Source organism: Canis lupus, chromosome 33, assembly GCF_003254725.2.
Source record: "Canis lupus dingo isolate Sandy chromosome 33, ASM325472v2, whole genome shotgun sequence".
NCBI classification, from domain to species: domain Eukaryota; kingdom Metazoa; phylum Chordata; class Mammalia; order Carnivora; family Canidae; genus Canis; species Canis lupus.
Genome location: NC_064275.1, coordinates 17940282 through 17955712, shown reverse-complemented (window position 1 = coordinate 17955712; position 15431 = coordinate 17940282). Strand labels below are relative to the sequence as shown.

Genomic DNA, 15431 nt, shown 5'->3' with positions numbered 1-15431 from the left:
CCCCCCCCCCGGCGGCGCATGCGCCCCGCGGCCCAGCAGGCTCCGCCCCCGGGAGGCGGGGCGGCGTTGCCTGGCGACCGCGGGACGCGGGGACGCGGAGCCGGGGCCGCTACTGACCGGCGACGCGCGGCGGCGGGTGAGTGGAGCCTCGCGGCCGCCGGGTCCAACAGGTCCAACGGGTCCGCGGGCCAGTCCGGGAGCGGCCGGCCCCGCCTGACTTCTCTTAGGCCGGGCAGCGTCGGCCGGCACGGAGCTAGAGCCTGTGGACACAGTGGGCGGGTTCCTGGCTGCAGCGAGCTCCGCATCGGCCGGGGCGGGGGGGGGGTGGACCCCAGGAGAGCCCGTTAGGCGGGGCTCAGCCCGAAGCAGGGAGCCTGCTGGGGAAGTGGCTAGGTGCCGGGGCCAAGCAAACCAGCTCGCCCCACACTTGTGGGGTTGGCCCCTCTGCACCTTCAGCTTCCTGATCCCTAAAAGGAAAGCTGGCAATGCTTACTTCGTGGGGTTCTTGTTACAATTGAATAGGATATTGCAGGCAAAGTAGGGAGCAAATTCGTGGCACTGCAGTAGGTGCCCGGTAAATACTTGCGGCATCCAAGTAGGTAAAGTTGCACACAGGTGCTCAGTGTGTCCAGCCCATCGTGAGTTGTCCCAGGTGGCCACTAAGACTTTTGAGAAGCAGAAGGGGCTAAGGAGGGAGTAGGAAGGGGGAAGTGACAGGAGATGAGCTCAGACCCGAAGATGAGGGATCTTTGTGCCACGTCAAGGACACTGAGTCCTTTATTTTATTTTATTAAGATTTTTATTTATTTTTGAGAGAGAGGGAAAAAAAGAGAATGAGCAGGGGGAGGGGCAGAGGGAGAAGCAGACTCCCCGCTGGAGCCAGATGGGGGCTCCCTCCCAGGCCTCTGGATCAGAACCTGAGCTGAAGGCCTGTGCTTAACCCACTGAGCCACCCAGGCGCCCTGGAAGCTGAGTTCTTATTCCTGTGGCAATGACGAACCATTAAAGGTTTAAAAGAGGAAGAGTAGCACGCTGAAAGCTGTGTTTTGGAATTACAAGAGGCAGGGTAGAGATGGACTAGAAAAGGCAGAGACAAGGTATGAGATGAGGTTGTGGTAATGGTACAGGTGAGACAACGTAGCCACACGAGGGTGTGACCGTGGGAGTAGAGGGGAGAGGATGAATTCAAAAGTCTCAGTAACTGTTCGCTTGGCAACGGGACACAGAAACCAATTGCCTCGGTGAGAGGCCGAGATTCAGGGTAATTGCTTTTTCGTCTGTAAGTCGCACCTAACTCCTAGAGTTGTTTTGAGAAATACATGAAACAGTGTGTGCAGACTCCTTAGAACTGTTTGACACATGGTAAACATTCAAAATACACAGACTATTATCAGTCTTTGCACAGTGGTGTTTCACATTGTTAAGTGAAAACCGAGCATCTGTTTGCAAGGACCTTCGCTGAGTCTTAACACGGCCAGCTCTGGCACACTGCAGAGATGGAGTGTCCGAGTTTGTGAGGCTGAGGACTGACCCTGGAATCTGGGGAATGAATCTAAGTAATGTTGCTTTAGGGACCACTCTGTCTGGCAACAACACGTGCCTTTGCACCACTGTGTACTATGATTTTCTTTTTCTTTATGCTTCCTCAGGGTTGACTCAAAACTTGAAAGCCTATTCAGTGAGTTGGCTAACAGAATTAGCCATAGGCTGGATCAATTAACCTGACTCTAATAAAAGTACGTTTAAGGTAGTTCGGGACGCCTGGGTGGTGGCTCAGTGGTTGAGTGTCTGCCTTCAGCTCAGGGTATGATCCTGGGGTCCTGGGATCGAGTGCCACATTGGGCTTCCTACAGGGAGCCTGCTTCTCCCTCTGCCTATATCTCTTCCTCTCTCTCTTTGTGTCTCTCGTGAATAAATAAAACCTTTTCTTTTTTTTTTTTTTTTTTTAAAGGTAGTTCTGCAAATAGACTCCTAAACCTAGCTAGTTCAGTTGTATGAGATGGGAATGGTTGAGAACAAAGTATGGTGTAGTTATTCTGGTTGGTTACAACCAGAATTATGATGAGTCAGTCAGTATATAATGAGCCTACCCCCCTCCACCCCCAGAAGATAATGTAATATTAGGCTGCCTTAAAGGAATACAGTGTTCCCAAAGGGTAGAGTAACAGTTCATCTCTTTTGGAAAATGTCTGGATCCTTCAAAGAAAATACAAAATCGGGAGAGATATTTGGGAACGAACTTCTTTGAGCTCTCAGGATACAGAAAAGAGTTGAAACCTGGTTAGTGAGGAATAATTGAAAGCATTGGGATGCTGTAGCTAGGAAAGAGAGGATCTAGGGAGAAAAGTAAAGCAGCTACAATTATTTGAATGGTTATAAGTACACAAGAAAACGTTGTAAATGTCCCCAGAAGAATAAGGGCAAAATGGGCCCAAGTTGCAGGGAGGCAGATTTCACTGTGTATAAAATGAACTAAAAACTACAGCTGAGCATTAACAGAATGTGCTTTCTCGCTTACCTGAAATGTTTAAACCGAAGCCAACTGATCGTCTTTTGAAGTGTTCCATTCATTTACTCAGGAATGAATACATTAATCCCTTCAACCAGTTTACATACTGAGTGCCTATGTGCCAGGCACTGTTCTTAAAGCTCTACTGTATTAACTCAGTGAGATCTCTGAGCAACCTTTGAAGTAGGTACTGAACTTTGCAGAGGAGACTACCAAGGCTCAGAGAAGTTGAACACCTGTGTAACACCTCACAGGAGTATAGTAAGGGGAACCAGGCTGTAAGCACAGTCAGTCAGACGCTAGCCAGTTCTCAGCCTGACCGACACACCAGACTGCTCTTCTAATGGTGCTGAGCTCGATGTTGATGTGCGGCTCTCACTGGGTGAGAGGTTGGACCTCTTTCAACTCTCTGAAGATTCCATGGTCACATTTATTGAGCCCTGGCTGTATTGGAGAGAATTTGTAGTAATTATGCTAAAAACAACTACCATTTTTGAGTACCTACTATGTGCTTTATACAAACCCCTGGTCCTTAACCCCAATTTCTTATCTTTGGCTGCACAAAAGAATTACATAGAGTGTGAGTCTGAGAATGGTATGCTATGAAAGTTTTCCAAAGGGCAGCTGGTGTTGAGAACTATGGGTATGAAAGATCACATTTGAATACTTTTGACTATGCCAGACAACCTTATTTATCATCATTTTACATATAAAAGGACTAAGGATTCAGGGGTGCTAGAGACTTGGCTCTTGGCCACACTAACCTTGATCCTGGCCAAACTAGGATATGAACCCAAGCCATTCTGCAAAGCCTTAGCAGGTTACAACTTTCCAATCCTTTTATTCTAAACAATCTTAAACCTAACCAACCAACCAAATAAAAACCACCTTACTCCATCTCATCATTTATACTGCTAATCCCCAGAAGATCAGGAGCTCCTCCCACCTTACCTTACCTCAATTACATTTCACAGGTTCTTCAGCCACTCTTTCTGAACCAGGAAAGCCGAGAAAAGATCTCAGTATTTTTTATCCAGTGTTGCTAGTTCGGAACACTCGGAAAATTCCTTGGGTTCTAGTATTTTCTCTCATACTGCACACAACCTGATAGTAACTGTGTTTGTGATATTAAAATTTATTGCATGGAAACATTAGCCACTTGAGGAATATATTGTTTATAATAGCATGGGATAAAGAGTATACTTTTGTCTTGACACGAATTTACCTTTGGTTGTGGTTTAAACCCTTTGTTTACAGAATGATGTCACCATAATTGTTACCATAATTATTTACTGTAATTATTTCTTATTCATTTTATAATACACTTGTAAGTAAATTTATTAGGTCTTACAAGCTCTTTATTAGAATATATATGCTATTAATGTTGAGTTACAATATGTTAAAAATAAATGTATTTGGAAAAGAGAAGACTAGAAGATAGAAAATAATCTCATGAAGCTTTTATTGGTAGGAAGCAGAAAAGAAAAACTATAAGATTGAAATCATTGAAAGGTAACTGACCTACCATTGCTGGCTTTGAAGGGGACCATGAGCCTTGTGGCCTCTGGAAACTTAGAACAACTCCTGACCTATGGCCAACAAGAAGATAGGGACTTTAGTCCTACAACCACATGGAACTGAATTCTGCTAATAATCTAAATAAGCCTAGAAATAGATTTTTCCCCAGAGCCTTCAGAAATAAAAGTAGCTCTGCCAACACCTTGTTTTGACCTTGTGAAACTCAGAACCAGTTGAGTGTGCCTGGATTTCTGATCCACAAAAGTGTGAGATAAGAAATGGGTGTTAGTCTTTAGTCAAGACTTTCAGATCATCCTTGTTCTGGTCAGCTTCAGATGTGGATCGGTGGTTTATAAAAGTTTATTCTGAGACTATATTAAAAGAGAATTGTCAATTTATTTTTCCTGGATTGTAAAGCATTTAAGGCCAAGGGCTCTCTATTGCTCATTTTTGCATCTTCTGCAATGCCTAGCATAATGCCATTTGATATAAGTGTGCTCAGTAGTTTTAAGAATCGAATTGGTAAATTTACATTATGAAGAACCTTGAAAGGGAGGGAGAAAATGGCATTTGGATATGTTTGTAGCTATCTGAAGAAGTTTACCCACAGTATGTGATAATTTGCAACCACGCTGCAATAACTGAAATTACCCTGTGATATCGATTTTTAAAAAATTATTTCATTATTATAATTATTTCATTATTTTAAAATCAGTGACTTGTATAAATGTACAAAGCAGGTCTGCATATCCAAACTGGAAGGAAAAGGAAACATACTGGATGATAGAATTTGGATTTTAAAAGATCTTGCTACAAAAAAAAAAAAAAAAAAAGATCTTTCTACTTAAAATTTTTCTGTCATTTGATTCCTACACGCCTCTCAACCCCAGTGGGTGTATATTTACAATCAAGTGAAGAAGGAAGGAAGGAAGGAAGGAAGGAAGGAAGGAAGGAAGGAAGGAAGGAAGGGAGGGAACGGGAGAACAACTAAGGAAAAAAAAACCAGACAAACTTTTTAAAAGGTAAATCATCATCCCTGTAACCCAGAAAAATGGCTTCCAGGGTGCTAAACAGTTTAATAACATAAGTGCCATTTTAGTGCCATCTTTCTTGATAATAATAGCTTTTAAGAAAAACATTTGGACCCTGCACTATTGTCCCCCAAATCAAGACAGGGCATCATTATGACGTCACTGCAAGAGAACAGATGGAATGACCCCCAAGGTCCAGATGAAAGGACCTCTCCACTGATCACGTAGTGTGTATCCTATCTGGTTTTGGCATCCTAGCCTTTCTTTAGAGACCAGGAAGGGATAACAATACATTAGTTCAATTAATTCTCATAGCAGCCTTGTAAGTTGTTTTTATTTCACTCCCATTTACAACTGAGGAGTTCATGTAGAGGTTATGTGGCCAAATTGTGATTCAAACCTAAATCAAAACACAAATCTGAGTGAAATAGAACTGTGGTTTTGTTCTGCCTGCCAGCCTTGCCATAGAAGGATGTTGAGGATATATTGTGGTGTGAAGAAGCAAACACAAGGAGGACATAGCAGGTGCTTTCAAAGATGAAGAGCTGCAATAGAGAGAGGACAGGGAAGACCTGCTGTGTCACTTCCCTCCTTAAAACCTTCCAGTGACTTTCAATTGCCATAGAAATTAAGTTGTAAACTCCTTAGCAAAAGCTTAGAGACAGTTCTATAATCTGCTGCTGGCCTCCTCTTAGCCGCCCATTTCACTCTCCTACTCTCACAACAGACTGCCTTCAGCCCTTCACAGACACAGCTCACTCTCTCAACTTCCCTCTGCCTAACACACACTGTCCATTCTAGGCCTGGCCGACTTCTACTCATCACCCTTGTCTCAAATACCTCTTCCTGAGCTTGAGGACATGGGTTAAGCATCTTATTAGACATGCCCACAGGACCCTATTCTTTCCTTTTTGTAGCATTTATGATATTTTAATTGCTCATTTAATATTTTTCTTTTTTAAAAGATTTTATTTATTTATTCATGAGAGACACAGAGAGGCAGAGACATAGGCAGAGGAGAAGCAGGCTTCCTGCATGGAGCCTGATGTGGGACTCGATCCCAGGACCCCAGGATCAGGAGCTGAGCCAAAGGCAGATGCTCAACCACTGAGCCACCTGGGTGCCCCTAATATCTATCTTTCTAAGCAACAAGCTCCACAAAATTAGAAATCACATCTCTAGTTCAGTACCATAATTTAGTGCCTACTGTAAGACTTGATACATAGCAGGTGCCCTGAACAAATATTTAAAAATCGAAATTAATTAGTAACACCAGGGGAATTAAATGATGGGAAGAGGAAATGGAGGGAATGAACCAAAGTAAGGATGGCAGGGGGTTAACTTTAAAGATGGAATACTTAGAGAAAAGATGGACTGGAATGGCATTTCACTGCAGGCTTCTGGGAAATCAGATGGCACTGCAGTAACTTGGCCTAGAAAAAGGGACTGACTATATTCTGCTGTTGTGCGAGGTCTCTTGGCTGGTGGCTATACCTCCTGCTGGTGAAGTCATCTCGGTTACTCTGCAAACATACAGTTATCAATACACATGCTGTTTGGTGCTTGTGGAATTTGTTAGGAGAAAAATATCTGTAAATGATTTTTATCTCACAGCTGTCTCAATTTTGTGCTTGCAGAGGAAATGAAAGAACCAGGTGATCAGGATTCTTATGGGGAGAGATTAGATAGATCAAAGAGTCCTGGGAAGCGGTCTCTGAGCTCCTTGAAGTCTGCATCAAGATGTAAGTAAAGATAATACACACTTAGGTTTTTATTATTAAATTTAGGTACAATTACTTTTAAAGAGTACTTAAATTTGTATAACAGAAATGGTTTACTTTTAGTTTATTACTAAATTCTAAGTTCTTTGAGAGCAGAGACTGGCACACAGAAGTTACTGTCAACTCTATGTTGATAATGACCTCTCTGAACATCTGGTGTTGCTCTCTCCTGTGAGGTCTACAAAGTCTTTAATGGACTTTTCTAATACAGTGTAGTAGAAAGAGATGGACTCTAGGTATGAGCTTGGGTCTACTGCTTAGAGATGCTTCATCTGGGATAGATTATTTCACCTCTTTGAGCCTCAATTTTCTCACTCAGTAAGCTGATAATTGTGAGTTGTTTGAGGATTAAATTGGATAACATATGGAGGAATATCATATACTGCAAACAGAACAGAAATACCCAGAAACTAAAACCAAAGACATTACAAAAAGGAGATAACTACAGGCCAATATCCCTGATGAACGTAGATGCAAAAATCCTCAACAACATGTTAGCAAACCACAGTCAAAAAACATTGAAGAAATCACTCACCATGATCAAGTGGGATTCGTTCTCAGGATACAAGGGTGGTTCAATATTTGCAAATCAATTAATGTGATACGCCACATTAACAAAATGAAGGATAAGTATCGTATACCTTAATAGGTGCAGAAGAAGCATTTGCTATCCAAAATCCAACATCCATTTATAATAAAAACTCTCAACAAAGTGGGTTTGGAGAGAACATACCTTGATATAATAAAGGTCATATATGAAAAACCTATGTCTAACATCATATTCAATGGTGAAAAATAGCTTTTCCTCTTAGATCAGGAACAGGATGCGATGTCCACTCTTGCTGCTTTTATTCAACATAGTACTGGAAGTCCTAGCCACAGCAATCAGATAAGAAAAAGAAATAAAAGACATTCATATTGGTAAAGAAAGCGAACTGTCACTATTTGCAGATGACATAATACTATACAGAGAAAACCCTAAAGATTTCACAAAAAAATATTAAAAATAAAAAATGAATTCAGTAAAGTTTCAGGGTACAAAATTAATACCCAGAAATCGTTGCATGCTATACACTAATAACAAAGTAGCAGAAAGAAAAATCAAGAAAACAATCCCATTTATAGTCACACCAACAGGAATAAAATACCTAGGAATGAACTTAACTAAGAATGTGAAAGACCTGTACTCTGAAAACTATCAAACACTGATGAAAGAAATTGAAGAAAATACAAACAAATGGAAAGGTATTCCATGCTCATGGATTAGAAGAATTAATATTGTTAAAATGTTCATATTACCCAGAGCAATTTACAGATTCAATGCAGTTGCTATCAAAATACCAAAAGCATTTTTCACAAAAATAGAACAAAAAATACTAAAATTCATATGGAACCAGAAAAGACCTCGAATTATGAAACCAATCTTGAAAAAGAACAAAGCTGGAGGTATCACAAGTCCAGACTTCAAGATATACTACAAAACTGTAGTAATCAAAACAGTATGGTACTGGCACCAAAATAGACACATAGATCAATGGAACAGAATAGAGACCAGAATAAGCACATGTTTACATGGTCAATTATTCTATGACAAGGAAGCAAGAATAGACAATGGGGAGAACACAGTCTTTTCAACAGATGGTGCTAGGAAAACTGGATGGCTACATGCAAAAGAATGAAACTGTACCATTTTCTTACACCATACACAAAACTCAAAATGGATTAAAGACTTAAATGCAAGACCTAAACCATAAACTCCTAGAAGAAAACATAGGTAGTAATTTCTTTGGCATTGGCCATAGCAACATTTTTCTAGATATATCTCCTAAGGCAAGGGAAACAAAAGCAAAACTATTGGGACCATTTCAAAATAGAAAGCTTTTGCACAGCAAAGGACACTGATAACAAACATGAGAGGCAATCCACTGAATGGGAGAAGATAGTTGCTAATGATGTATCCAATAAGGGATTAATATCTGAAATATATAAAGAACTTATACAACTCAACACCAAAAAAATCCCAAGCATCCTGACTTAAAAATGAGCAGAGGACCTGAATACATATTTTTGCAAAGAAGACATGCAGATGGCCAATGGACACATGAAAAGATGCTCAACATTAGTTATCATGAGGGAAATGCAAATTAAAACCACAATGAGATATCTCCTTGTACCTGTCAAAATGGCTAGACTCAAAAAGGCAAGAAACAGAAGTGTTGGTAAAAAAGAACCCTTGTGGTCTGTTGATGGGAATGTAAATTGGTGCAGCCACTGTGGAAAACACTATGGAGGTTTCCTAAAAATTTAAAAGTGGAAATACCATATGATCCAATAAATCCACTACTGGGTATTTACCCAAAGAAAATAAAAACACTAATTTCAAAAGATCTATGCACCCTCATGTTTATTGCAGCATTATTTATAATAGCCGAGATATGGAAGTGACTCAGACATTCACTAATAAAGGAAAAAGATAGGGAACATGCGGTTTTCTATCTATGTATCTATCTATCTATAAATATATATATTATATATATTTATATAAATTATATATATATAAAATGGAACGATACTCAGCCATAGAAAGAGGAGAATTTGCCATTTGCAACAATATGGATGGGCCTAGAGGGTATTTTGCTAAGTAAAATAAATTAGAGGAAAACAAATAACATATAATTTCATTTATATGTGAAATCTAAAAAGAAAGCAAATGAGGGCAGCCCGGGTGGCTCAGCGGTTTAGCACCGCCTTCAGCCCAGGGGGTGATCCTGGAGACCTGGGATGGAGTCCCACGTTGGGCTCCTTGCATGGAGCCTGCTTCTCCCTCTGCCTGTGTCTCTGCCTCTGTGTGTGTGTGTGTGTCTCTCATGAATAAATAAATAAAATCTTAAAAAAAAAGAAAGCAAATGAATAAACAAATTAAAAGCAGAATCCGCTAATCATGTGATTACCATAGCTTCAAGGTATAATTTTCCTGTCTTATTTAAATTTTATGAATTTGAATGTTTCTAACCCTAACTTTTGCCAGTAAAGTCCATTCTGAAACAAAAAAACTACATACATAAAAAGCAGAATCAGACTTTTAAATACTGAGAACAAACTGATGGTTGGCAGAGGCGAAGGGCATGGGAGGATGGGCAAAATGGGTGAAGGAGAGTGGGATACAGGCTTCTAATTAGGAATGAATAAGTCACAGGAATAAAAGATACAACATAGGGAATATATTGTCATAGGATTTTAGGGTGACAGATGGTAACTAAACTAGTAGTGAGCATAGAATGATGTATAGAGAAGTTGAATCACTATGTCGTACACCTGAAATTAATGTAACATTGTGTTACATTATACTCAACTATACTCAAAAAAAAAAAAAAAGCAGAAGACAATGTGAAGAATTGTGTAAAAGGATTTTTTAAAGATGGCTTGCTCTTTCTGATGGGGCATTATGGTGTTAGATGTCTGTTGGAGTCTGGAATTTTCTACTTCTAATCCTAAATATAGTTTCAGAAATATAATTTTGATTATTCACCTAGAGGAGACCTGGGCAAATCAATTCATTCACAAAATTTACATTAAACTATTTCAATGAATCTGAGACCTATCTGTAATTTCTCCACATCATGTTTTATTTGAGATATTTATCTCCTCTTGCTTGGACTCTTACAACAAAGATTTCTACTCAAGCCTTCCTGTTCAAGTCTCTCTCCATACTACCACTAGAATTATCTCTCCAAAAAGGATTATTATATCACTGTCTTCAGAAATGTTAGTTTGTTCTCTCTTGATGTTCTATTTCCACTTTTCTCCATTTTCTATTTTCTGACACAGGATTACCTACTTTTTGGTCTCCAGTCCTTTGCAGCATTTTTCTGAATGGATGGATTTAATAATAATGGCCCTTTGTAGCACTACCTCAGGGTCTCCCTTTCTTATACTAGACTCTTGTAGGGGCAGGACTGTTAACTGTGGTCTGGCCCTGTGCTCAGCTCATAAATTCACACATTGTGATTCTTAGGATCCCAAAAGGTAACATGAAGCAATTTGCTGGTATCCTTTATCTTGGTGCTGTGAGAAGAGGTCTCTTTTCTGATTTGGCCACATACCTGGTAGCTTCCCCATTGTCTCTCTCTCTCTCTCTCTCTCTCTCTCTCTCTGTTTTTGTTTTTGCCTGGAGACCTTGTCCTTTTCTCAGGCTTGTTAAGATATGAGCAATATGGAATATGGAATTCTCATGCAGAGTCCATCAGTTTCCTGGTTTTCCACTGAGCAGAAAGATTAAAGTTGACTCTCCCCATATTCAACAAGGGGTTTCTGTGTAGTCCTATCAAGAAATCCAGGCCAAATGTATCAGCCAAACCATCCAGAATTTCTCACAAGGATGAAGGATTCTTAACTACCAAGACATTGACTTCTGATTCTTATGAAAGGACTAAATTGTTGCTGGTCTCATGTAATAAACTGAGAAAGATTTTGGTCTCTTTTATTTTCAGAAATGTTTTGTGTACACTTGGTATTATTTCTTCCTTAAATGTTTGGTAAAATTCGCCAGTGAAGTATGTTGGCCTGAAATTTTCTTAATGGGAAAATTTTTAATGAATTCAATTTCTTTAATAAACAGAAAGTTGTTTATTTCTTCTTTTGTAAGTTTTGTAACTTTGTTTCATAGAATTTGTACATTTCTTTTAAATTGTAAAATTTGTTGGCATAACTCTAGGATGTATTTTCATTCCTGATGTTGGAGATTTATATTGTCTCTCTCTTTCTTCTTGGTTGGTCTATCTAGGAGTTTCTCCATTTGGTCAATCATATCAAAGAATAAGAATTTGGTTTTGCTAATTTTCTCTATGTTTGTTTACCTGATTTTTAATTGATCCTTGCTTTCATTTTTATTATTTCTGTTATTTATTTTTATTTTCCTTTTTGCTTTTTCTAGATTCATGAGGTAGAGCTTTAGGTCATTGAGTTTTGACTTTTCTTCTTTTCTTATAACTACACAAAAATTATGAATTTCCCTCTAAGCATTGTCTTAGTTGCGTCCCACAAATTTTGACATATTATATTTTAATTAACATTTAGTTTGAGATATTTTAAAATTTCTTTGTTGATTTCTCCTTGACCCATACATTATTTTTAAATGTTCTTTGATTTCCAAATATTTGTAGGTTTTCCAGATATCATAGTTTATTTTTAATTTATTACTGTTGTGATCAGAAAATGCTAGCTCTTTTGGAAATAAGGAAATGTTTAATTCAAAATGTAGAAATTACTAAAACAAATTACTCTTAATAGCTGCTGTGAGAGAGGGTAACAAAGCTTTAGAAGATGCCACAGATGAAACACTTACTGAAGGGGGAGGAGAATCATATTTAGAGGATGATGATTATTCTATGGAACATTTGGAAGGAAGTTCAAGTTCATTTCAAGATGACTATGTGGAAACCATTAGAGGTAAGCATTATTATTTTTCTATCAATAATAGTAACTGTTTTATTTTTTATTTTTTAATAGTAACTGTTTTAAAGTCAAGTTGCCCAAATTGAACAGTTATAAATCTATAGAAATAAAAATTTGCAGGCTGTGTCAGGGTGATAAAAGGAAAAGTATGGAACATATTTTAATAGGGTGATTTAGCAGCTCTGGAGCTATACTTTAGGTTTCTGAGGATCACATACAAAACCCTCATATTTGGTTTTCTGGGGAGTAGGATGGTCTAAGGAATGCTCTATCCCAGATTAGTGAATTATAATTCTCCCTTGGAACTAACTAGTAGTTCCTCTTTGAGACTGCAGAAACCATGACCAGAGATCTGCATTTACCCTGATGCAAATAGACAGGTTGGCTCTTCCTCTCATGCTCATTAGTGGGTGGCCTCCTACTAGGCCACTGGTAGTACTTACTGCTAGAGTACTGCAGGCTAGGTACATGCCTCTTGCCTTTGATAAATACAATTTAGGATTCACTAGATGACCTTCTTAGTTAAAATATTTTAATTTTTTAGAATCTCAGTATTTGGAAGCCCCTGCTTCAGCCTCAGAAGGGGCAGAGGAGGAAGTTAAGAAGAAAATCTCGGAGAACTTCTTCTACGATTATATGGAGCTTGTTTTGATGCCTTTTGTGACTCCGGATTCGAACATACCACTGGATCTCCTCACACTTGTGTATCCACTCCAGTTACATGTATATGATTTTTGGATTTCAGTTTCTTAGGTCAGGGGTCGGCAAACCAGCCCATGGACCAAATCTGGCCTCTAGTCTGATTTCATGAATAAAGTTTTATTGGAACACAGCAATTCTTATTCATTTACATTTTGTCTGTGGCTGCTATCACACTACAAGGGCAGAATTAAGTAGTTATAACAGAGGTCACCTGGCCCACAACGCCTAGACTATTTACCATCTGACCCTTTATAGAAAAAGTTTGCCGATCCCTGTCTTAGGCAATTCCAAGAAGTTTGGCCTTTACAGAAGTTGAAATCTTAATTTATACTAAGCTTTTGTTGATGCCAAATAACCATAATGAGAAATGATGCTTTTCAGGCTGTCTTTTGTGAGACATGATGTGAAGGAAACCAGAAGGCCTCTTATCATGGTTTACCACCTCTATAAGCCTGACATCCCTTTCTCAATGGCTACCTAGTTATAATCATTGGTTTCTTAAACCACAGATGCCATTGTCAGGCAGTAGTACTTACACATTATTTATCAGATGAATATCAGAAGACAATCCTCAGGAAGTAGGGCACAAAATAACACATTTTAATTGGTCTGGAGAATAAGAGTCTGTGAAAAAATTTAAAGGTGGGAATAAATCAACAAAAGGGTTTAGGATCACAGTACAATGTTGGTTTGTGATGGGGATAGTTGGGAGAAGATTTCCATTAATGCCCTTGGCTGGCAATTTAATATGTTTGGTTTCAGATGGGTGGTGGTTAGGACTACATGGCCTCAACCACTGCCGGGCCTCTTATACAAGGTGTGCTTAAAGAGGAGGGCAGTGTACTTCCTGACTCAGTTTTGGTTTTTATATAAAAATAGAACATGTTATTATAGTTTTCCGTTTCAATCCCAGGTATAACTAAAACTAATTCAACCTGAATCTTTTAACTTGAAGCTTTTTCTCTTAAGGATTTTTTTGCATATGTGGTCTTTGGATAAGTTGCTGATAAAAGTTAGACTATTGCCTTTCTTCTATCCTGTTGTTTCAAATGAGGTACCTTATCAGAGTCACTCGGAAGATTTTCCTAAAATACACATTCTCTGATACCGTTCCTGGACCTACTGCATTATATCCATACGGAGAAGGACTTGGGCACTTGTAGTGTGAAAAAGCTTCCCAGATACTTTTGATTGTGTTGCCCTCTTTCAGCCCCCAGCACTGGGGACTTGCTGCTCCGGGATACAGGGGTTTCTGTACCAGAGAGATATGCCTAGATTCCAAATAATAAGAATCAGAGTGACCTTGACTTTTGACTTGATATATGAATTGCTTCTGTTCGTACTGGATGAGTAGCTGTATAAACTATAGACCCTTCGTGAACACTTTCAAAATCAGGGAAGTCACAAAGTCGCTTGTCCCATTTTTGGATAGCTTACATTATTAGGTCTTCCAGGCCTTGAATCAAAAGCTGCCTCTCAGTAACATCTCTCATTAGACAGGTCTTGCTCTCCAGGGATGGAATAGATAAAATCTCTATTTCTTTATGAGAAGCTCCAAGGAGAAGTCAGCTGTCATGTATCCCCTGCATACTCTTTTATACTTCAGTAATTATACTGAGTCTACTTCAATTTTAGAGTTTGTGTCTTGTAAATCAATCAAGAAATATGTCATTTATTAAATATCACCTAAATCATAGCATAATTTCTATAAGATGTATTTAAGCGCAATCTTAAAGTGAGAGTCCTAGATGCCCACAAACACATGGTGAAGGCCCTGAGTCTCTGATAGGAAATTCAGAAGATTCAAGTCAGAAGAGAGAATAGGATAAGACAGAAAGGAGTTGAAGGTACACCAGAACAGAATTTAACATCTTCCAAGGTCTGGTCAATGGCTGCCACTGTCTTCTGGAGTTAAAAGAGAAGCATCAGACTCTAGCTATACATTAATTAACTAATTCGTCCAACAGACATTTATTGAATGCCTAGGTAAGCCTCAAGGCACTGTATTCAACATTCTAGGAAATAGAGATGAGCTGGGAGAAGAAGCAGGCTGTGATTTGAAGGGGAAGAGTTTGGGAAGTTACCGTCTCAACCCATTTTGCATTGGAGAGCAGCAGCAAGTGAAAGAGAGTTGCTCCCACCCCTAATTCCAAAATTAGAGATGATAATATCAGATAAATGATCACATATCTGATTCCCAACTGCCACCCAAGTTAGTGAAAAGATGGTAGCCTACTTCTACTCTCCCAGCCATAGACCTGGCTTTTAGCCCTCCAAAGTGTTACACTGACACCTGGGAAAAAGAGAAAGGAGAGAAGGAAGGAAAGGTGAGAATAGCAGTTTGGGGAAAGGGAAAAGGAGCATAGGTGAAGCCTCCTACCCCATACCAGGATTTGTGAGGGTAAGGACACTGTGACTCCCACTGTTTATTTGCCA

The 15431-nt window shown here is 39.2% G+C and overlaps 1 protein-coding gene across 11 annotated transcripts in view; it reads left to right on the top strand.

The window, feature by feature from the left end:
• The window catches only part of CFAP44 (cilia and flagella associated protein 44), a 126414-nt gene that overhangs the window by 312 nt on the left and 110671 nt on the right, over positions 1–15431 (top strand). For 2 of the 11 annotated variants that reach the window (XR_007407875.1, XM_049105154.1), the window contains exons 1-4: positions 19–136; positions 6696–6800; positions 12129–12287; positions 12838–12997. Coding sequence is in view for 10 of the 11 variants with exons in the window: in XM_049105154.1 (XP_048961111.1) it covers positions 19–136; positions 6696–6800; positions 12129–12287; positions 12838–12997 (542 nt within the window). In the remaining variant the exon portion in view is untranslated. Of the gene's footprint in view, positions 1–18; positions 137–374; positions 600–679; positions 1098–1120; positions 1262–1373; positions 1737–1996; positions 2281–5350; positions 5381–6695; positions 6801–12128; positions 12288–12837; positions 12998–15431 lie in introns of those variants that run through there. The other 9 variants (XM_049105153.1, XM_025477480.3, XM_049105147.1 and 6 more) reach the window with 8 other exon arrangements.